The 22,688-nt window shown below is 50.1% G+C and overlaps 1 protein-coding gene and 2 non-coding genes across 12 annotated transcripts; all 3 read left to right on the forward strand.

The window, feature by feature from the left end:
* The first annotated feature begins 3,642 nt into the window (after window positions 1-3,642).
* EIF4G1 (eukaryotic translation initiation factor 4 gamma 1) lies at window positions 3,643-22,617 on the forward strand. Of its 10 annotated transcripts, none has more exons than XM_072962137.1 (33): window positions 3,643-3,793; window positions 4,614-4,670; window positions 4,893-4,986; window positions 5,284-5,370; window positions 6,460-6,636; window positions 6,848-6,947; window positions 8,046-8,158; window positions 8,973-9,065; window positions 9,270-9,336; window positions 9,626-10,462; window positions 10,729-10,817; window positions 10,911-11,097; window positions 11,190-11,323; window positions 11,450-11,608; window positions 11,753-11,941; window positions 12,140-12,337; window positions 12,556-12,702; window positions 12,912-13,148; window positions 13,346-13,450; window positions 13,568-13,727; window positions 13,931-14,031; window positions 14,632-14,734; window positions 14,970-15,072; window positions 15,297-15,529; window positions 15,673-15,791; window positions 15,915-16,087; window positions 16,407-16,532; window positions 16,698-16,779; window positions 18,390-18,488; window positions 18,598-18,732; window positions 18,861-18,942; window positions 19,082-19,222; window positions 21,998-22,617. In XM_072962137.1, the coding sequence occupies exons 3-33, from the start codon at window positions 4,927-4,929 to the stop codon at window positions 22,180-22,182; spliced, it is 4,821 nt and encodes a 1,606-aa protein (XP_072818238.1). In that variant the 5' UTR covers window positions 3,643-3,793; window positions 4,614-4,670; window positions 4,893-4,926; the 3' UTR covers window positions 22,183-22,617. The 10 variants fall into 10 exon arrangements, with proteins under 10 accessions (XP_072818238.1, XP_072818244.1, XP_072818226.1 ...); XM_072962143.1 differs by having other exon boundaries at window positions 11,756-11,941; XM_072962125.1 differs by having other exon boundaries at window positions 10,893-11,097; window positions 21,998-22,329.
* On the forward strand, window positions 10,518-10,594 carry LOC116282912 (small nucleolar RNA SNORD66). Its single transcript, XR_004192453.1, has one exon. It is a non-coding gene; the product is annotated as a small nucleolar RNA SNORD66 (small nucleolar RNA).
* Window positions 13,776-13,851, forward strand: LOC116282911 (small nucleolar RNA SNORD66). The gene has a single exon (XR_004192452.1). It is a non-coding gene; the product is annotated as a small nucleolar RNA SNORD66 (small nucleolar RNA).
* Window positions 22,618-22,688: the final 71 nt, after the last annotated feature.

Raw genomic sequence — 22,688 nt, forward strand, 5'->3', positions numbered from 1 at the left:
TACTTGAGATTGAACTCAGAACGTCGTGCATGCTAAGCACTTACTCTACCACTCAGCTATACCCCTCCCCTCCAGTCCCACTCCAACCGGACTTCTGTGCTGCTGAATGAAAGGGATGACCCTCTTGTCCTTCTGGGGAAGCTGCTATTTGAAAGATTCATTCATGTTAACATCTACCTCTGGGCTGTCCTTGAAAGAAGCTTGACCCTGACCTTCCTCTTAGGGCAATGGGAAAGATGTGGGCTTCTTCCTGGAATGTAATCACTCGATTTGTGGTGCTGCTTCCTGGTGGGGCTGCTACAAGCATAGCTACACTGCTGTCAGGGGTGAGGGGGCTGGACCCCTGTGGATGCAGCAGAGGAGAACATGTGTCTCTCTCAGATCACTGCTAGCATTTATCCTACACTTACTGTGGGTTTAACCACTGAACAGTGACTGGTACTTAAGAAGCCATCAATAAATGTTGAAAGAATAATTGTTCTACGTACTAATGAGATCTCACAACAACTTGGAGAGATAGGTATTATCCCTGTGTTTTGGTGAGAGGTTCAGTAACTTATTCAAGGTCGCATACTAAGTAGTAGAGCCAGGATTGGAATCTAAGTCCCTCTAACTCCAAAGCCTATGCTTTATTCACTACATTAATGTCTCTGTAGCCTTGGAGACTTGTGAAGTGGACCCTGTTGTAGTCCAAGCTCTGGGCTAGCTGGAGATGCAGCAACTTTGGATTGAGGGTCTACATTATCTTCTCCGCTCTCAGTTGGCAGCCTGTATGAAACCTGTATAAAAGGTAGAGTGCTGGACTTGGGCGTCAGAAGACCTGTAAAGCCCTTTTAATGGGAACTGCTATAGTCTTAAGCAAATCAGTGTGTCTGATGAGCCTCTATTATCTATACAGTGGGGATATAGTAATTGCCTGACCTGATTTTTTTTTGAGAGAGTTAAGCTTTTATTTTATATTATTTTTTATTGAAGTATAATTGATTTATAATGTTGTGTACCTCACCTGATTTCTAATGGTGATGTTAAAATAAGAAATTAGAATGTGATTTCCATGCAACTGAACATTCCTCAACAATAAAAGGAAACAAGTGACACAAGTAACAACATGAATGAATCTCAGATTTATTATTCTGCATGAAAGAATCCAGATTAAAAAAAAGAGTACATATTCTATTAGTTCATAAATATAAATTTTCATTTATATTCAATTCTAGTGACAGAACAGCAGATCAGTGGTTATCTGTGGACAGGAGTGAAGAGAAAGATGATTACAAAGGAAGAAAACTTGAGAGTGATGGAATTGGTCAGCATCTTGATTGTATTAATGGTAGTGATGATATATCTGTCAAAACTCATCAAATTGTACATTTTAAGTATGTATAGTTTGTGTGTAACATATCTAAATAAAGTTGTAAAACATGAAAAAAATTAGTATTGTAAACTGAAAAAAGACAAATAAAAGGATAATTCCCTTTCCGAGTCACTGTACTTTAGAGTAAAATTTTCACACTGGCTCTTAACTTTCACATTAAGTCATTTAGCAACAAATATCAACGGAGACTTACTTATTCTGCCCTGGACATTATTCTAGTTTGTGGTGTGTAAATATCGAATAACAAATCCTATTCTCACAAAACTTACATAATGGGAAAAAAAACAATTGTATTAAATTGTGATCAGTTCTGGAGTGTGAACAAGATATGCTGGGATCATTGAAATAGGGCCTAAGCGCCTGGTTAAGTGAGGGGAGATTATTTTAGGAAACTGATTCTTGGAGGAAGATGAGTTTATCCAGAGGAAAAGAGGGTAGGATACAGCTGAAGGAGTAGCCAAAGCAAGAAGGCAGACAAGCTATTTGTTTTCAGAAACCATGGGTAATTTGGTTTTGCTAAGCATATAGAGGTAGGGGAAAATGTGGTGGGAGATAGAGACAGGTTCAGATCAAGTTAGATCAGAATTGGAAGAGCTTTGTTGGACTAAGAAATTGATAATATCTCTCAATTCGGGCCAGTGAATGAGAATAGGAAAGTGACATGACCAGCTAGCTATCTGGGTGAGAAAGCTCACCACAGAGGCCTGGAGACCAGGCAAGGGAAATGAATGTCTGAAATAGGGCAGTAGAAATAGAGAGATGGGAAAGGGCAGAAGGAAGGGCAGAGTTTTTTAAAAGACAAAATCAACAGGACTTGATTTTGATCCAAATACCAATAGGATCTGATGTCTGATGAGATGTAATATGTGAATGGGAAGGAATGTAGGATGAATACCAGATTTTCTGTTTGGGCACTATTCATTGAAAAAGAATACATGAGCAATAACACGTTTGGAGGCAAAAGGAGGACTCTATCAAGTAAGAAGAGATGACAAATTTTATTTCTATCTGGGCATACACAATTTCAGATATCTGTAGAGTGATTAGGTGAAGATGGCTTTTAGGCAGTACCTTGTTCTGGAGTTTGAGAGTGATTTCTGTAGGTTGAATTGGTCTGTAGGCAGTAATTGATTTTCACTTATTAGTTTACTTAGAGAGAAAGATAAATAAGAAGAGTAGAGAAGGGAGCCAGCTATACATGATTAAGACACTGAACTCAAATGAAGAGTGTCACAGAGAACACTCTAGACCTGCATTTTCATTCTCATTAGGGTTTCTCTATGTGTCTACTTTGCTCTTTCTTTGGAGCTTCAATTACTCATATACAGTGGGAATAATAATACAATTCATTTCGCAGGAAATTGTGAGTATTTAATGAGATCACAAAGGTCATATATATATTCATCATTGGTGCTGAGAAAATGTTTCCTTCTGAAATTATATGTGTATATATACAAAGAGAGAGAAAGGGAGGGGCAGGAAGGAGAAAGAAAACAGCCTTTACTAGGTACTTAGGCACTGTTTTAAGCACTTTCACAAGAATTAACTCCTTTAATCCCCACAATCCAATAGAGTGAAAGCATGTGGGTAAAAGCTCAGACTTGAGCCAGATCGCCTAGTTTCAAATCTCCCCATTTCACAACATGTTCTAAGTATTCTGGTAGTAGGTACATCGCCAAAGAATAAATAGCAGAGTTTGAAGTAAAATCCAGGCTGACTCTGAGACTCTGAGATTTGACTCTAGTATGTCCCTTCAGGCGTACAAAATCTTCTGGCTACTGGGCAGGGAGGGGTTTTGGAATTACTTCTTCCCTCACTAGTGAACTTTCCATGATTGACTTCAGTTCCTCCCTGGGAGTGGCTGATCTTTATAAAAGACAAATCTACTAATTCCCTAGTCAGAATGTTTCCATCCTTTTAGCATAGCATTCAATTTAATAGGTTTCTCAATGTTCTAATCTACATTATTTTCAAAGGCTGCCTAATTTGTATTTCTTTCCGTATTCGTACCATTATTTACTTAAGCAGCACTGAGTCTTTAATTTCAGTATTTTCAGCCCCGAGCCAGGACTTCGCCTGGCACGCAGTATGCACTCAATAAATGCTTGCTCAAAGTATGAATGAACTAAAGAACCACGGAACAGAGACGCTGAGGGGGGTCGGTCTGAGAGTTCCAAAGTTCGGGAGGGGACACGGGGGCGGGCACTGGCTGTCACATGACGAGGCGGGGCAAATCCCATGTGCTCCGCAGCGCCCGGCGCGGCTCCGCCCTCTGCGCCGGTCACGTGGGGGCGCCGGCTGCGCCTGCGGAGAAGCGGTGGCCGCCGAGCGGGATCCGTGCGGGGAGCCGGAAATGGTTGTGGACTACGTCTGTGCGGCTGCGTGGGGCTCGGCCGCGCGGACTGAAGGAGACTGAAGGTAAAGCCGCCATGTCCGGGCCCGACCCGGCCCCCCCACCCCCTCCCCCCGCATCCGCCGCCATCCGGGCCGGGACCGGCTACCCTGCGCCGCCGCCCCGGCGCCCTGGCCCCGCGGCCCTAGCCCGGGCCCCGGCCCGCCAGGGCCCGATCCCCGGCCCACGTGTGCCCGGCCTGGCCCAGCCTGGCTGCTGGGTGGGGGTGGAGGAGCGCGGGGCCGGAATATGCGGTCCCCGCGGGCTGGGAGGGCGCCGGGTTCCCCGGCCGCTAAGTGCCACCTCGGCCCGACCCGAGGAGGCTCCGCGGGCGCAGGCACCGCGGCTCCTGGCCTGTCGCCCCCTCCCCCCTTTGCGGCCCGGCCGCCGGGAAGTGACACGTTGTTCTTTGGCACTGGCCGGCGCTGCGCAGGGAGGGCGCAGGGGAGGGAGCCGGCGGCGGCGGGCAGGGAGGAGCCCCCGGCCCCGCCCGCCCTCCGGGCCGACCCTCACTTGTTTCAAAGCGGGTCCTCTTCGGCTGCCGCCCGCCTGGCCTCTTACGGCCCGACTGCTGCCTTTCCTGGCCTCCACTGCTGGGCGGCGGCAGGCCTGGCCTCTGGCCTCGCGCGGGTGCCCCCGCAGCCATCCGCGGCAGGCGTGCCTTGTGTGCCCCTGGGCCAGGCCCCGAACCCGGTGTCCCCGGGTGGGGGGTGGGGACACCACGGCCGAAGCTACTAGCTCCGTTTGTGATCCGGGAGCCTGGTGCCAGCGAGACCTGGAATTTCCGGTCTGGTTGGTCTTGGGCCCCGCGGAGCCAGGTTGATACCCCTCACCTCCCAACCCCAGGCCCTCGGATGCCCAGAACCTGTAGGCCGCACCGTGGATTTATTCTTAACCGAGGGGGTGAGTGAGGGTCTGTTTCAGCAGATCAGGGGGGTGGTTGGAGGTGATGCGGGTTTGACAAGGTGTTGGTGGGGACATAAGTTGGATCTCTTCTGCTCCTTCACCTCCTTGGCACCTCCGGGGCTCGGTGTGGGACCTAGCCCTTGCTTCAACCCCTCCCCCATTCCATTTGCCTTAAGCTTGGGTCCCTTCCCCTTTCCGAGCTCCACTCTTTCCCAACAGGTGCTGGGGGGACCCTGATGTGGCACCAAATGAAATGAACAAAGCTCCACAGCCCACAGGCCCCCCACCTGCCCCATCCCCTGGACTCCCACAGGTAATTAGGGAGGAATTAGGAGAGACGGGGGTGGGGGTGGGGGAGACCAGGCAGCTGGGTCAGGAACAGGTTTCAGCCTCTGGATTTTCCCACCCCTTTCTGTGTCAGGGCAAAGTGCAGCTTCCTGCTGCCAAATTGAGACAAGGCCCCTGGGCTGTTCCCAGGGGCTGTCATGGGGAGGGTACATGTGGACTGTAGAGGCTCTTGCCACGGATCTGCTCCCCTTAGTTCACCAGCTTGAGTTTCTGCCCCACCCGGGTTTCCCGTCTTGCTGAATTCTGGTCTCCCCCCCTTCAGCCAGCGTTTCCCCCGGGGCAGACAGCACCGGTGGTGTTCAGTACGCCTCAAGCGACACAAATGAACACGCCTTCTCAGCCCCGCCAGGTGAGGGGCTGTGGGGAGGGGAGTAAGGGGCCTGGGTGGAAGCCATGTAAAGCTTAGGCCAGTTTGGGCCTAGGATGGAAACGATGAAGGCTCTGTACCTACCCAGTTTCCTGACAGTTGCTATATGTTCTTTCATGCAGCTCTGCACTTTGCACTATTGATTATTTACAGTGGATGGTCCCTTGGGGAGTACGTAGTTTGTGGGGATGGCATTACTAGCGGTCCTGGTGCCTTGAGAATTGGGAGCAGTGCTTTGGGCTCCACTGCCAACTCCTGCTTCCTAGTTCCTCTTACTGGGAGGTTGCCATTGCTCCAATCCCATCCCTTCTTTCTCTGGACTGGCAGAATACCCTCCAGTTGGTTCTTGCCTTTCTCTGTTCTCTAAATTCTTCCTCACTAAGTGAGAGAGGATTCTTGTCCTGCTTCCTTCATCCCACCCCCCCATCACCTTGGGGATAATTCTCTTCTTTCCTGTCCCCATGTGCTCTCAGGGAGGATTCAGGTCTCTGCAGGTAATACCCCTTTGCTAATCCTGGACTCTCCTGGTCTCACCCTTATCATCTACCCTAGTCAAGGACTAGACACAGGGACTGGGGGTCCTCAGGGTGGGGATTTGTTTGCGATCCAGGTCCTCAGTCTGAAGCTGACCAATGCATGTTAGGGGTAAATCTTGCAGAATGCGTACCTGGGAACTGGGAGACTGTTGCATGTTAGTGGTTAGCTTCTCAGTACCTTAGGATGGAGTAATGCATGCTGGGGAGTATGTTGCTGAAAGAGGCTTTACTCAGGCATGATGCGTCTGAATGTTAGGAAATCTCTGCAGAGGGATAGCCTGGTGGAGGTGATGTGAGTATGCATGGCAGGGAGGGAGTAAATATAGAGTGCGAAGTGTGTACCTGAATTTGGAGGGCACATGTGAGTACAAGAGACCACTTAACCATCAGTTGGTCAAGTGGGTCTTGGAAGTGTTGGTCCCCATGCTCCGAAGCCCCTGGTACTTCTCTCCAGACTACAGATGTACTGCAATGGCCAGTTTGCTGTCCACTTTCTCCCCTTCCCAATGCCAACTGCCTTCCTCCCTCCTGACAGCACTTCTACCCTAGCCGGGCCCAGCCCCCGAGCAGTGCAGCCTCCCGAGTGCAGAGTGCAGCCCCTGCCCGCCCTGGCCCTGCTGCCCATGTCTACCCTGCTGGATCCCAAGTAATGATGATCCCTTCCCAGATCTCCTACCCAGCCTCCCAGGGGGCCTACTACATCCCTGGACAGGTGAGGCTGGAAGCTACAGAACCTTGTATCCCTACCCTTACCTCCCCTACCCTGACCCTCTAGTCCCATCTCTTCTTGAGAGGTGGGACTTCTTTCTGGTCATTACCCAGAGTTGGCTTGGCTTGTCTTGCCTTACGTTCTCTTTGTAGTCTGTGGTATTCATAGCTCCCTCAACTCCTTTCCCCTCCTTCTCCCCCTTCCCCTCCACCAGGGACGTTCTACATATGTTGTCCCAACACAGCAGTATCCTGTGCAGCCGGGAGCCCCAAGCTTCTATCCAGGTGCAAGCCCTACAGAGTTTGGGACCTACGGTAAGCAGGGGAGGGAGTCAGGTGAGAGTGTGCCCCAGGGAGCGTTTAAACTTGCTTACTAATTCCTAAGACCTTTCCCAGGCTTGTCTCTTGGTCTAAAAATGATAGAGTTAAGAGATAGTAGGGATTGGTGCTTAATATGTAATTGGTACTGGGGGGTTGGTGGGAAGGGGATTTTATACCATTGCTGAGAGTTGGAGTCCTCCCCGTGTCAAGGGATATAGATTAGGCATCAGTTTGAGGGCCTGTTAATAAATATTTCCTGTGACTCTCATTCCATGGTTGGGGGGAACCGATGTAACATGGATTTGGGAGGTTTTTGTAGCTGTTTTTCATTTATGTTCTAGGAAAGGATTAGTCTGTTCTTTATGGCAGTGGTTTCCAAAATTTTTTGATCATCAGGAAAAATTTTGAGTATGTACCTGTAATACATGTATGCTTTTGTTTGTTTATATGTATGCACAATTTAAACAAATAACACTCATGTTGCTTGTCAAAAACAAACAAGTAGAGATTATGGATGAGATTAAAGAATGTATCCCATTTTGGAGACCATTGCTTTAAGGAAGTTTTCCTCATCCTGGGCCCGGTTCATAATGTTACTTTTTGTTTCCTTGCCCCTTTAGCAAAGGGCTGGAGACTGGAACTGGACTCAGGTTGAATGGAACAGGGTTGGCAAATCTGTTTTTATCATTCCCAGCCAAAGACCTGATTCTGTTTCAGGTTAAGTAGTTGCTCTCTCAGAGTATTTGTGTATGTGTTGCTGGGGGTGGGGTGCAAACACCGTACCTTATGGGGTAGAAGAAGAACAGACGTAGTCCTGGTAGCTAGTGTGTGGTGGGGAAGGAGTGCCTGCCTACAAGGGGTGTGTGTGTGTCAGTGTCAGGAATTCTTGTAAACGCAGTTCAGACTGGTTCCCCAGCTTTGATAGACACCTAGTTCCCTTGGGGAGGGAGGTGGGGCAGGGCACAGGGCCGCCTGTGGGTGATGAGAGGTTCTTGGGTGGTGGGTGGGGTTCAAATAGGCATTTGTATGTGGTTGGGCCCTGACACTGCCACTGTTCTTCCTTTCTGTGTCCCCCCCTCTTCTCCCCTCAAGCTGGGGCCTACTACCCAGCCCAGGGTGTGCAGCAGTTTCCCACTGGTGTGGCCCCCGCCCCGGTTTTGATGAGCCAGCCACCCCAGATTGCTCCCAAGAGGGAGCGGAAGACGGTGAGTAGCAGAAAGGGGCTCTAGGATATCTTGGAAAGGGAGAATCAAGGTCAAGCACATTGTGGGTCAGGGAGCAGGAAGTTGAGGGAGATCTTCAGGTGAGAGTAGGCAGAGAATGGGGATCTGTGAAGTGCTCAGATTCTTTAAGGTAACTAAGATTCCAGTGTAGGAGCAGCTCACGGGAAGATTGAGGTAGCTGGTGGGGAAATTCCTGAGAGACCTTGGTTCTGGGGTCTGAAAGATCTAAGTTTGGTTTTGGGTTTCTGGTGGCTAGCCTTGGAAATGGTTTGTTTTCTGCGGCCCCACCCCCCCATCCCCCCCCAATCCTGGAAGCTCTTGAGGCCTCCGCCTCTGCTCAATCCTCAAGCCCTGGGCGTGGTGCCCAGAATAGGGTGCCAGGGCTGGGGAAGCCGCTGAGTCACCCTGGCTCCACCCTCTGGATCTGGGCCCTGCCCCCAGAGATCAGGCAGACAAGCCACAAGTAAGCTGGATGGGTGCTAGAAGGGGGTCCTTGTCCCCAGGGTGTGCAGCCACTGCCTCGGGGACTGCTGGTGGGGCAGGGTTAGGGGAGGGAGGGGCATTGTGATGCCCGTGGCTGCTCTGTGAGGTCAGGGGTGTCTTAGGGATGGGGGCCAGGGCAGGGACTACAAGAGCAGCTGGATGGGTTGACAGTAGAACTCATGGGGTTTCTTGCACTCACCCACCTGCTTCCCGGTGGAAGGTTGAGGGGTTGGCCTGGAGTCTTAGGAGTGGGGCAGGGTGGAGAGATGGGCTCCTCCTGCTTCCCACTCATCCCATAGCTTTCTTTTCCCAGATCCGAATTCGAGATCCAAATCAAGGAGGGAAGGATATCACAGAGGAGATCATGTCTGGGGCTCGTACCGCCTCCACACCCACTCCTCCCCAGGTACTGTCTGTTCTTTGAGTGATGCCCTGGCTGGGATGGCTTTTCTGTCCTAGACTCCCCAGGTTCCTTGATCTTTTCTTCAACTGAGGGATTTATTTCCCTGCTTTCCTGGATTTCTAGGCAGAGCTAAAGTAGAAATGACTCTAGTAAAGAAGGGTTGTGGGACTCTTCAGGGCAAACTTGGTAACCCTTTGTGTCCTGCAGACGGGAGGCGGTCTGGAGCCTCAGGCTAATGGGGAGACACCCCAGGTTGCTGTCATTGTCCGGCCAGGTAAGTAAGCAGATGGGGCAGAGCTTTTAATGGGGAAAGGGGTGAAACAATTTAGAATGCCAAGGAAGTGGAGCAACTTGAACCGGGTGCCAGAGAAGGCTGACTTAGGTTTTGGGTAGTGGGATTTTTGAGTGAGGGTGGATTGGATTTTAGATGAGAATGGAAAAGACCTAGGTGGGAGAAGATTATGGCAGAGCGGGAGGTGTTAGGCTGGGAATGCTTTGACTGGGAGGAGGAACAACAGCAGTGAAAGACTTGCCTTTAATTACTCGTTCTTCCCGTGGTGCAGATGACCGGTCGCAGGGAGCAATCATTGGGGACCGGCCAGGGCTGCCTGGCCCAGAGCACAGCCCTTCAGAATCCCAGCCTTCATCACCTTCTCCGACCCCATCACCACCCCCAATCTTGGAACCGGGGTCTGAGCCTAATGTTGCAGTCCTGGGGTCTATTCCTGGGGACACTATGACAACGGGGATGATACAGATGTCTGTAGAAGAATCAACAACCCCCATGCCCTGTGAACCTGGGGAGCCATACTGCCTCTCTCCAGAACCTGCTCCCCTTGCTGAACCCATACTGGAAGTAGAAGTGACGCTTAGCAAACAAGTTTCAGAATCTGAGTTCCCTTCCAGTCCTCTCCAGGTTGCCACCCCCCTGGCATCTCACAAGGTGGAAATTCTTCCTGAGCCTAATGGCACGGTCCCATCTGAAGATTTGGAACCAGAGGTGGAGTCAAGCCCGGAGCTTGCCCCTCTCCCTCCCTCGGTTTGTCCTTCTGAATCCCCCATGCCTGTTGCTCCAACTGCCCAACCTGAGGAACTGCTCAATGGAGCCCCCTCACCACCAGCTGTGGACTTAAGCCCGGTCAGTGAGCCAGAGGAGCAGACCAAGGAGGTTACAGCATCAGTGGCTCCCCCTACTGTCCTAGCTGCCACTCCAGTTGTGGCTCCCTCAGCTGCTTCCCCTGCTCAGGAGGAGGATGTGGAGGAAGAGGAAGAAGAGGAAGAAGAAGGAGAAGCAGGAGAACCTGAGAGTGAGAAGGGTGGAGAGGAACCACTCCCCCCGGAGAGCACCCCTCTCCCAGCTCACCAGTCCCAGAATTTGGAGGCAGCAGCAGCCACCAAAGGTAAGGTGTGGCTGGATGGTTGAGGTGGGGCAGGTTGGAGGGTGGGGTTCTTGTTCTTCATTGGTGATCTCCCATTTGTGCCTTTGTGTCTGGGTCAGAGAAGCCCTGTAATGGAACCTAAGGGCTTTTAAGTAATTTAAATTAAAGGATTTTAAATCTAGAGACTTAAAAAGGAATTACTGTACAGTGGCTACTTTTTATTTTTCCTAGGGGTTAGGGGTATTCCTTAAATTCTTCCCACTCTTTTTTTTTAATCCCCTAAATAGTGGCAGTATCTGTGCCAAAGAGGAGACGGAAGATTAAGGAGCTCAATAAGAAGGAGACTGTAGGAGACCTTCTGGATGCTTTCAAGGAGGTAAGGGAGCAGAAAGTAGCAGAGGGAGAAGGGCAAGGTTTGAGTATGGAAGTGGTCACACTGCAACCAAAACAGAATGTCCAATGGTTACAGGTGAACCCAGGAGTACCAGAAGTGGAAAATCAGCCTCCTGTAGGCAGTAATTCCAGCCCAGAGCCTGAGGGCACCAGTGTGCCCCCACGGCCTGAGGAGGCAGATGAGACCTGGGACTCAAAGGAAGACAAGATTCAAAATGCTGAGAACATTCAGCCCGGGGAACAGAAGTATGAATATAAGTCAGGTATGCTGTAGGAGGGGTTGAGAAGGGCTAGGTGTTCTTGTCAGGGCCTCAGGAGAGAACAGTGTGATTGCTTCATCCTGTTTTCCTTGCAGATCAGTGGAAGCCTCTAAACCTTGAGGAGAAAAAGCGTTACGACCGTGAGTTCCTGCTTGGCTTTCAGTTCATATTTGCCAGTATGCAGAAGCCAGAGGGATTGCCCCATATCAGTGACGTGGTGTTGGATAAGGTTGGTAGGCTTGAGGGAAAGGGAGAGTTTGGGCTGGTTGGCTGGCTTGAGGAGGAGCCCGAGGTCCTGAAAGAGTGGTCAGTAGCCCTAGCCTGTTTCTGATAACCTTCCCTATCCTTTTCACAGGCCAATAAGACACCATTGCGGTCACTGGATCCTACTAGACTTCAAGGCATAAATTGTGGCCCAGACTTCACTCCGTCCTTTGCCAACCTTGGCCGACCAGCCCTTAGCAGCCGTGGGCCCCCAAGGGGTGGGCCAGGTGGGGAGCTGCCCCGAGGGCCGGTGAGTGGGACTGGCAAGGGGAGTGGGGGTGGTGACTCCCTGTATGTCATTATGGGGTGGGGAGAAGCCTGCCTTGGAGTGTGTGGTAGTGGTGTCACAGGTTGTGCTAACTAGTTCTGTGTCTTCTCCCCATCTCTTGCTTAGCAGGCTGGTCTGGGACCCCGGCGCTCTCAGCAGGGGCCCCGAAAGGAACCACGCAAGATTATTGCCACAGTGTCAATGACTGAAGATATAAAGCTGAACAAAGCTGAGAAGGCCTGGAAACCCAGCAGCAAGCGGACGGCAGCCGATAAGGACCGAGGGGAAGAGGATGCTGATGGTAGCAAAACCCAGGTACCTGCAAGTTGTGCTTTGGTCTCCATGTCTTCCCAAGGTCTGCCCTCTGAGCCAGCCTTACCTTCTTTGCCTCTGTCCATTCTCATCACTAGTTTCTATCTAAGTCCCCACCAACCTCTCCATCCCTCCCAGTGGCCCCTGTTCTTCTGAGAACTTCACTGGATCCTATGTCTTCTCTGTCCCCTCTCCTCCCAGGACCTGTTCCGCAGGGTGCGCTCCATCTTGAATAAGCTGACACCCCAGATGTTCCAGCAGCTGATGAAGCAAGTGACGCAGCTGGCCATTGACACTGAGGAACGCCTCAAAGGGGTCATTGACCTTATCTTCGAGAAGGCCATTTCAGAGCCCAACTTCTCTGTGGCCTATGCCAACATGTGCCGCTGCCTCATGGCGGTTAGTTTCCACTGTTTTTTAAGTGGTCTAGCTTCTCATTTCTCTTCCTAAGACTCTGAGTCCAGCTTCTTGGTTCTCCTCCAGCCTGTGCTGTTGGTGGCAGCCAGAAGGAGGCAGAGCCAGGGCCAGAGGTCTTCCTGGGTCAGGTAGTTGGAGACTCTTGGAGGGTTCTCTCTGCCCTGGACTGGTCTGAGTGTGACATTCTCTTTGACATACAGCTGAAAGTGCCCACTACAGAAAAGCCAACAGTGACTGTGAACTTCCGGAAACTGTTGTTGAATCGATGTCAGAAGGAGTTTGAAAAGGACAAAGATGATGATGAGGTTTTTGAGAAGAAGCAAAAAGAGATGGATGAAGCTGCTACGGTGAGAGAAAATCCCCCAATTCCACTGCCCACCCAGATGTTACTCAGCTGCAGAAGTTGGGGTGGGGTTAGTGGTGTTTGAGGGGTTTCTCTGCCTTAGGACATGAGTTCTTGCTGCTAGGTTTAGAAATCTAGCTAGTGGAGGAGAGAACGGTTTTAGCCAAGCGGCTGGGTTTCTTTTTGATGTGATCCCTGTCCCATGACCGGCAGGCAGAGGAACGGGGACGCCTGAAGGAAGAGCTAGAAGAGGCTCGAGACATTGCCCGGCGGCGTTCTTTAGGGAACATAAAGTTCATTGGGGAGTTGTTCAAACTGAAGATGTTAACGGAGGCGATAATGCACGACTGTGTGGTTAAACTACTTAAGAACCATGATGAAGAGTCCCTCGAATGCCTTTGCCGTCTGCTCACCACCATTGGCAAAGACCTGGACTTTGAAAAGGCCAAGGTAGGGGTCCTGGGATATGGGAGAGGGATATGGGAGAGCACATGTGGTATGCTGTCCACTGACAAGCACCCTCTGCAGCTGTTGTGTGTAGGTCACTGAGGCACAGTGGTGGAGCTGAGGCCTGTGGAGGGGCAGGGCCTATAGCTGAGAGGTGAGGTCTTAGAAGTTCCTGACCTGATCCCTTTGCTTTTTGCTAGCCCCGAATGGATCAGTATTTCAACCAGATGGAAAAAATCATTAAGGAAAAGAAGACTTCATCCCGGATCCGCTTTATGCTGCAAGATGTACTGGATCTGCGACGGGTATGCGTCCTCTCGTTTGCACTGTTTGTCTGCTGCCTCTGACCCCATAGCCACCAGATCCTGACACTGTTTGGCCCTCTCTGATGTAATTATCTTGTGACTGGCCTGTCCCCACAGAGCAATTGGGTGCCACGCCGAGGGGACCAGGGTCCCAAGACAATTGACCAGATCCACAAGGAGGCTGAGATGGAGGAGCATCGGGAGCACATAAAAGTGCAGCAGCTAATGGCCAAGGGCAGCGACAAGCGTCGGGGTGGCCCTCCAGGCCCACCCATCAGTGAGTTTGAGGCTGGGACTGAGGATGGACAGTGTGAGGGGTTATGCTTTCCATTGATGACTTCTTGTTAGTGCCACGTGTCTGGGCCACTGAGACCCCATGATGGAACTGAGGATCTGAGGAAAGGAGACTGAGGGCAGCCCAGGGGAACAGGGTTGCTGGGACTTACTCATTATTCCAATGTGCTTTCCTTTTTGTCCCAGGCCGTGGCCTTCCACTTGTCGATGATGGTGGCTGGAACACAGTCCCCATCAGCAAGGGCAGCCGCCCTATTGACACCTCACGACTTACCAAGATCACAAAGGTAGGGGTGTGTGCATTGGAGAGGGTGATAGGAGAATAAAGGGGTCATACAGGCCTTAAGCACAGGTTTGGATCTTAGTCTCCTCACTTTCTGAGGTTGGGAAGATGATAGCTGAATTTTCTCCCTTAAGACAAACTGGTTAGATTTCTAGACAGGACTGCCAACTCTAGGGGGATGTATTTGCATTGGTCTGGACCGGTGGTCAGACACTGACATGCAAACCAAATCCAGTCATTCCTTGCTTCTGTACAGCCCACAAGCTAAGGATGAAAGTTTCTGCATTTTTTAATGTTTGAACAAGATCAAAAAGTGAATGATACTGACAAATTATATAAAATTTTAATTTCAGTGTCTATAATTTTATGGAAATATAACCCCACTAATTCCTCTAAGTATTGTCTGTGATTGCTTTTGTGCTGCAGTGGCAGAGTTGAGTAGTTGAAACTGTGTGGCCTGCAAAGCTTAAAATATCTAGCCCTTTACAGGAAAAGCATGCCAGGCCCCCAGTTTAGGCCACTTGCAGCTGTGTGTGGTGGGGGATGGCTGGGGCTTTGGCTAGGTCAGACCCATGACTCTCCTCCGCTCCCTTTCCTTCCTCAGCCTGGCTCCATTGATTCTAACAACCAGCTTTTTGCACCTGGAGGGCGATTGAGCTGGGGCAAGGGCAGCAGTGGAGGCTCAGGAGCCAAGCCCTCTGATGCAGGTATGGAGGCCACTGTAAGGAGCTGAGTGGTTATTAATCAGTGCTCTTGAGGGCAGAGCCTTGTCTGTACAGAAGGCTCTCAGTATAGAATAGTTAGATAATATTGGCAGTGTGTACTTGGTACTAGGGAGTGAGCAACTTTAGTGTCAGGACTGGGACCAAGTGTCCTAAACTGGCCAGTAGGAGATAGAATGTAAGAAAATAGAGACTTTATTTGGGTTTTCTGCCTCCCCAGCATCAGAAGCTGCTCGTCCAGCTACTAGTACCTTGAATCGCTTCTCAGCCCTTCAACAAGCAGTTCCTACAGAAAGCACAGATAACAGACGTGTGGTACAGAGGTAAGGTTTCCTTGGTGTCTTTGTTCCTCACACTGAGAATACTGAGTGGGTTTTGGCTGTTGCCATAGGAATTCTCACACCTGTAATGCTCAGAGCTGGCTGAGACTGGGGCATATTCCTGATGCCAAGGACAAGGCCTGACAATTGCTCAGCATGTCGGATAGTTGACTGAGAGGGTACCTGGGCAGTTCAGGTGAGAGATAATGTGCCTGTCTTTTTTCCAGGAGTAGCTTAAGCCGAGAACGAGGTGAGAAAGCTGGGGACCGAGGAGACCGCCTAGAGCGGAGTGAACGGGGAGGTGACCGTGGGGACCGGCTTGATCGTGCACGGACACCTGCCACCAAGCGGAGCTTCAGCAAGGAAGTGGAGGAGCGGAGTAGAGAGCGGCCCTCCCAGCCTGAGGGACTGCGCAAGGCAGCAAGCCTTACGGAGGATCGGGACCGTGGGCGGGATGCTGGTAAGGGTCTGGGACGGGGAGGGTGGGGAAGGGTATGGGCTGGTTTGGGATTAGCCAGTCCCCAGACTGTCTTCAGGGCTCCGGATCCTGTGTGCTAGGAGGACTGGAAGTGAAGAATCTCTAATCTATTTTTCCCTGCTCAGTGAAGCGAGAAGCTGCCCTGCCTCCTGTAAGCCCCCCGAAGGCAGCGCTTTCTGAAGAGGAGCTGGAGAAGAAATCCAGGGCCATCATTGAAGAATACCTCCATCTCAATGACATGAAGGTAGGCAGTGGGAGCGGTCTGAGCGCTGGCAGTGGGTGGTGAGGGGCCTGTGCTGACAGGCATGGGTGTAGGGTCTGGGCCAGACAGTAACCGCTCTCCCTCCTGTGCCCTGTGCCCCTGCAGGAGGCAGTGCAGTGCGTGCAGGAGTTGGCCTCGCCCTCGCTGCTCTTCATCTTTGTGCGGCACGGCATCGAGTCCACACTAGAGCGGAGCGCCATTGCCCGTGAGCATATGGGGCGGCTTCTGCACCAGCTGCTCTGTGCCGGGCACCTCTCTGCTGCTCAGTACTACCAAGGGTATGATCAACTTCTGAGGGCCGCCTCCTTTTACATACCCAGTAATTCCCCTCCTTTCTAGGACCTGTGGAACCTTGGATAAGGGTGTAGGCTCCTCTGCTGTCCTGGCCAGCATTATTTTTGGCAGGGATGGGGTGAGCCACCTAAGGACAAGGAGGCTTAGCTTGAGATAATTGTCCCATATTTAGGAAATGTTCCTGAGGGGCTCCACAGTTGATCCTTTAGCCATGCCGTTGTTGCCCAGAAGGAGGGTGGGAGTATGTCTTTCCTAGGTGGGGTGTCTTTCCTAGGTTGACCTGACTTTGAATTCTCTTTGCAGGCTGTATGAAATCCTGGAATTGGCTGAAGACATGGAAATTGACATCCCTCACGTGTGGCTCTACCTAGCAGAACTGGTAACGCCCATTCTGCAGGATGGTGGGGTGCCCATGGGGGAGCTGTTCAGGTAAGCCCCCCTTTGGTGGAATTCAGGGGAGGTAAAGACAGGAAGAAGGGTAGGGGGTGGAGAGGGAAGAGAGCTCTGGCAGTTTAGATCCGTGGGTCTAGGGAAGGGTGTGATAGTGTGTTGAGAAGGCGTGGGAGGCTATCAACACTGGACTTTCTCTTGTAGGGAGATTACAAAACCTCTGAGACCCCTGGGCAAGGCTGCTTCCCTGTTGATAGAGATCCTGGGGCTCCTGTGCAAAAGCATGGTGAGTGGGAGTCTTTTAAGGGTCATGTGTTGAGGGCTTCTCTTCCCACCATGCAGTTTTGGCTGTTGGTGGTAACCCTGAAGAAGTTTCATGGTCCTTTTGGTGGGGTCCCACCATGCAGTTTTGGCTGTTGGTGGTAACCCTGAAGAAGTTTCATGGTCCTTTTGGTGGGGTGGGGTTAATGGTGATGGTAGTGCTGTGTTGGTACTTGGGAGAGGAAATGCCGAGGCTGGCACTTTTCCCTTAGGCCAGCTCCTGTCCTGGGTTCTGGCCAAGGCTGGAGAATGGGAACCTAAGGCCCTAAGCCCTTGGTTGATTGATTCATTCATTCAGTTAGCCTCTTTTAAAACATTTACCACATACTATGCAATGGAAACACAGCAGTGAATAAAACACAGTTGGGAAACAAGTTGGAAGAGAAAAAAGTAAGAAATGACAGCTTAATAAAAACAACAGTGTGAAGTAAAGTGTGAAATAAGTAGTTGAAATGGAGTGCCTTAAGGACTGTGAGGTTGAGGGTGGGGGTGTCTGTTTGGTAATTTCATGACAGAAAGTCTTCCTGGAAGGGAACCAAAGCTGCTTTGTGAAGGTTAATTTTGACTAGCGAAGTGGAAAGGTGAAATGGGAAAGGCAAGTTGGGTATGGTACCTAGTGATGAATAGTTTTGAAAGAATTATCTAGAACTTAGAGGAATGAGACTTTGAATTGAAAAGAATTGTTCTTTCAGCATCATGTTAATTCTTTTAGGTAGAAATATGTAGCAGGATAATTTCTGTTTAAAAGAAAAAGCATGTTGAACTACTTATTTATTTAATTGACTCTAAGGTACCATAGATCATAGGACACTTTATTTACGCACTGCTAAGAAAGAAAAGACTTACGATCATATTTTTCAAATGTGATGATGTGTCAACTGTGTGACAACTCAAGGTTTAGTGGTGGTAAAATGAGTGTTTTTGAAATCCGTGAACTATGGTGATTTTGTTATGGGTTGATGTCATCACTGTGAATATCTGTTACTGTGAAACAGTGATGCCTTTGTCATCTCTTGCCCCTTACGGAAAATGGACTCAGGCTGCTGCTTACGTGAAGATTTCTGATTTGCATTGGGGGTGGTTAGGGGTTATGTATGCTTCTAAAATTTTCTGGACTTGGGACTCAAATAAGCATACTTGTTAGAAATTGTTTCCCCCATAAGAATTTATTGAAATAATGAAAACTAAGCTATTTAAAAAAAAAAAGAAACGTAGATGCGTGTGGAAGGCTTGGATGAGATACATGGATTTGGTTGTTTACCTTTTGTGGTCCAGTAATTCTTTGAGAATCTCACGACAGCTAATTGACATTTTCCTAGAGGCTCTCAGGCCATCCCCCCTAGATCTGAGCACTGTGGCGGATGAGTTCTTGTGACTATGGGTGGTTGTTTGACTGATGTCTGTGGTACTAGACCATAGGCATGGACGGACTGTTCCTATTCAGTACCTCTATAGCATCCTGAGCTGCTAGCAGGCATTTAGTGGGTTTTTAGTATGTATTTATTAGATGACATTTGTGGAGCTGCTAAGAGTCTTGGAGATAAAGAGTTACTAAGTTGGTCTTATGTTTTTCAGGGTCCCAAAAAGGTGGGGATGCTGTGGCGAGAGGCTGGACTCAGCTGGAAGGAATTTCTTCCTGAAGGCCAGGATGTTGGTGCATTCATCACTGCACAGGTTTGCGGCTGGAATTAGGTTAACTCTAGCATTTGGGGCTGGCCTCTTCCCTCTTCCCTCATCTCACATGAGGTACTTACCTCTTAACTGTGGGCCTTTTTGCTTGCAGAAGCTGGAGTACACTTTGGGAGAGGAGTCAGAATCCCCTGGCCAGAGGCTGCTCTCCTCCGAGGAGCTGAGCAGGCAGCTGGAGAAGCTGCTGAAGGAGAACAGCAGTAACCAGCGGGTGTTTGACTGGATAGAGGTATATTTCTCCTGGATATTGGGGGAGACGGTAAAGGAGATGTGGCTCTTGATGTGTGGGTAGGGGCAGCAAGAATTCAGGCACAATTCAGAACTTACGGGCCATTTGTTTCTCTTTCTCCTGCACAGTCCAACCTGAGTGAGCAGCAGGTAGCATCCAACACATTAGTTCGAGCCCTCATGACAACCGTCTGCTATTCCGCAATTATCTGTAAGAGGCACCGGGGAGTTAGTGGGGCAAGGGTGGGCCCAACAGACACGTGGAGGGTGGGAGGTTTTGGTTTTTACCTCTGGTTCTGAACCAGGTTGATGGTGCATTATTCCACTTACCCCTGTATTCCTCCCTGTAGTTGAGACTCCTCTCCGAGTGGACGTTGCGGTGCTGAAAGCGCGAGCGAAACTGCTACAGAAATACCTGTGTGATGAGCAGAAGGAGTTGCAGGCGCTTTATGCCCTCCAGGCCCTTGTAGTGACCTTAGAACAGCCTCCCAGTAAGAGCCAGGCCACATGGGTGGGGGTGGGTTGGAGAAGCTACCAGGCATAGGGGGCAGTCGTGGAAATGGTCTCAAGCCAAGAAAAGTGAGTGGTCATTGGAGAGCAGAATACCCCGATGGTTCAGTTTTTCCCCTGCAACACTTGTTTCCTTACCTACAAGTGGAAGGAGTTAGATCTGGGCTTCAAGATTGATTATTTTGTGCCTAGCCAACTGTTAGATGCCTGGAATGCAGAGGTGATAAATGGTAATATTTCCCAAGTATCGTGTATTCCCTCTGCCTGGCACAGGGCTGGGATGCTTTTCTTTGCCTCAATTCTCACAACTATTGTTTAGGGTAGATGATGTTGCCCCCTTTTCCCTATTGGGAAACTGAGGCTTAGGTTAACATGCCCGAGGTTATGTATTCAGCAAATAGGTATGTGCCAGGACATTGGGATATTGGCAGTTGATTAGGTCAAACATAATTCCCATGTTGGCATGGGTTCAGATGATGTTGGAAGATGGGTCCTGCAGGATGCTCTCTGGGGGAGTATACCTAGTCAGAGAGAATGAGTGGGAATCGACAAGGGGAGGGGGAGAGTTGACAGGAAAGAACTGTGTATGTAAAAGAAGGCCCTGCGGTAGAAAAGAGGACACAAGGTAAAAGAACTGCTGAAAGGCCAGCGTGGGAGAGCACAGCAGCCAGTCATGTGCAGCAAGATGGGTGGAGAGATGGACGTGGGCAGGTCATACAGGGCTGTGTAAGCTGTGGGATGAGTTTTAGGCTTTAGCTGAAGGACAGGGAAAGGCCTTTGTGGGATTTTAAGCAAGGATTTTACACATTCTCTTAGTTTTTAGATCATACTTGGCCATTAGTGGAAATAGTGGTTTGGAGTAGGGTGAGTGTGAATGTGGCAGGATCAGCAGATCATGAGCATATTGGTAGTGGCTGAGCCTCACTGGTGGCAATGGAGATGGGAGACAAGTGGGTAGATTCAAAACATAACTCTAGCCGGGGGTGGGGGGGTGATGAGAGATTGGAAGTCATATATGACTCCCAGGATGGTTTTAGCAGGTGAGATGTTAGGGTGCCATTCACCTGGCAGTAGGGAACACCAGATCAAGTTGAGTTTGGTCATGCTGAGTTTTCGGTCCCCTGCGTGGGGGTGATCACAGATCTCAGGTAGACAGCTGGGTATCTGAATTCATTTGGAGAGAGGAAGAGGTCAGGGCTGGAGGCCAATCTCTTGAGTTGCTGGCACAGGGCAGCTAACATACGTGCAAGTCACAGGAGGGTATAGGATTGCCCACTGGATGGAACCTTAGGGAGGTAGAGATCCTACAGGTAGGGACCAAAGGACAGAACCCTTTGAACAACAGGCAGAGTAATTTTAGGAAAAGGAAGTGGTCAGTAATACTTGATGCTGTTTGAGAGTTCCACAGGAGCAGGCCTGAAAATTAGGGCTTCTGGGGTGTGAAAACATGGAAGCCACCCTGGCAGAAACAGTATTTGGTGGAACACAGGGAAGAATCTGGATTGAAAAGGACAGAATAATATTTGACGGAACCAGGAATAAAAGAAATGAAAACGAGTGTAGACAAACTCTTTGAATTCAATCAATCTCTTGTCAAAAGGCAAAAAAAAAAAAAAAAAAAAGCAAAAACCACTTTTGTTGGGCTGTAAAGAGATAGTGGTTGTAAAGGAAGATGTTTTTGTGTTTAGACGAGAGAAAGTTGGGCTTGAAAATACAGGGCAGAGAGGATATTTGATTGTATAGGGTCCCCAGGGTGGGTGTGCATGGGATTTGGAGAACAAGCTTTGCTGCTATTGCTGTGCGATGGGGGTGGGAAGCTGTCCACAGGCAGTGGTTGTGGATTTGAGGGTGTGTGTGCCCTGAGGAACATTCTGGCTTACAGCTTGTTTTAGGCAGCTCAGTCTGCGTTTCACCCAGGCCTGGACCTAGATCTGTTCTTTTATTGAGAAGAAATGTATTCACTACACAGCCTTCCTTTGCTTTAAGGAATGTAATGTTTGCTTTGGAAAGACTGCCAGTGCAGTGTGGGGAATGGGATGGATTATGTTCAGGGACTATAGGCCAAGTGCTTCGGAAGGCTGACGAGTAGCTAGGGGTGCAGGAGAAAGGGGGTCAGAGCAGAGGGTGCTTGAGTTGAGCCTAAATGAATTGCACTAGGAAGGTGATAAAATGTGACAAGAGAAAGGATGTTCCTGGCAAAGGCTATATAGCTTGTGTGGAAGTATCAGGGCCAGAGAAGGGTGTGTGTATTCAGAAGATGTGTGAAAAGTAAGAGGAGGTTGAGATCAAGGATTTGTCAGGTATACCACAGCAGCACATTTTGGGTGGCATGTCTTGAAAAGAAAAAAAAGTTTGTCAGGATCTGTAATGGGGGCCAGTGAATGAAGTTCCAGGTTATACCCTTGAATTTTGTGAGAGATACACCTCAGACTTCTGTGATTCCCCAAATTCAGGAGTACAAATTCTGCATAATTTTCTCCATTTATATATAACTTGAGTGGAGAAATTTGAAACTGCTGGGGTGAGGCTGGGTAGGTGTTTTAAGTGTTGGCCAAGTGACTCATTCTTCCACACCAGTCTCTTAGATTATGAGATTAGCATCCTGTTAGAGACCTAGTCGCTCTGGAATGACCAGACACATGTGAACACGGTGGGTCAGGACTGTTTCAACGGTGGAGCTTAGGGGAGGGATCCCTGGGGAGGTGGGATGTGGGTGGGAGGAGTATGTCTCTAACTGTTATCCTGCCTGCTTGCAGACCTGCTTCGGATGTTCTTTGATGCGCTGTATGACGAGGATGTGGTGAAGGAGGATGCCTTCTATAGCTGGGAGAGTAGCAAGGACCCAGCTGAGCAGCAGGGCAAGGGCGTGGCCCTTAAATCTGTCACAGCTTTCTTCAAATGGCTTCGTGAGGCAGAGGAGGAGGAGTCTGACCACAACTGAGGGTGGGTGGGGCCGGGGACTTGGAGCCCCATGGACACTCGGATGGCCAAGCCAGCCGCCCGGACTGCAGTGGGGCGGCAGCAGCGGCGGTGGCAGTGGGTGCCTGTAGTGCGATGTGTCTGAGCTAATAAAGTGGCTGAAGAGGCAGGATGGCTTGGGGCTGCCTGGGGCCCCCCTCCAGGATGCTGCCAGGTGTCCTTCTCCCCCTGGGGCACAGAGATATATTATATATAAAGTCTTGAAATTTGGTGTGTCTTGGGGGGGGCACCACTGCCTGCCCCTGGGGTCTTTTTTTATTTTCTGAAAATCACTCTTGGGACTGCCGTCCTCGCTGCTGGGGGCATATGCCCCAGCCCCTGCACCACCCCTGCTGCTGCCTGGGCAGGGGGAAGGGGGGGCACGGTGCCTGTAATTATTAAACATGAATTCAATTAAGCTCACTGCCTCTCTGCTTTATGGCCTGCTCCCTCTGGAGACGGAGTCTGGATAGGTGGGCTGCCTCCTTT

Source organism: Vicugna pacos, chromosome 1 (genome assembly GCF_048564905.1).
Source record: "Vicugna pacos chromosome 1, VicPac4, whole genome shotgun sequence".
Lineage (NCBI taxonomy): Eukaryota > Metazoa > Chordata > Mammalia > Artiodactyla > Camelidae > Vicugna > Vicugna pacos.

Coding starts and splice junctions, on each gene's coding strand:
- EIF4G1 (XM_072962125.1), top strand. CDS start 4,927: ATGAACAAAGCTCCACAGCCCACAGGCCCCCCACCTGCCCCATCCCCT. Junction 6,948..8,045: donor TACAGAGTTTGGGACCTACG/GTAAGCAGGGGA, acceptor TCTCCCCTCAAG/CTGGGGCCTACTACCCAGCC. Junction 9,337..9,625: donor TGCTGTCATTGTCCGGCCAG/GTAAGTAAGCAG, acceptor CCCGTGGTGCAG/ATGACCGGTCGCAGGGAGCA.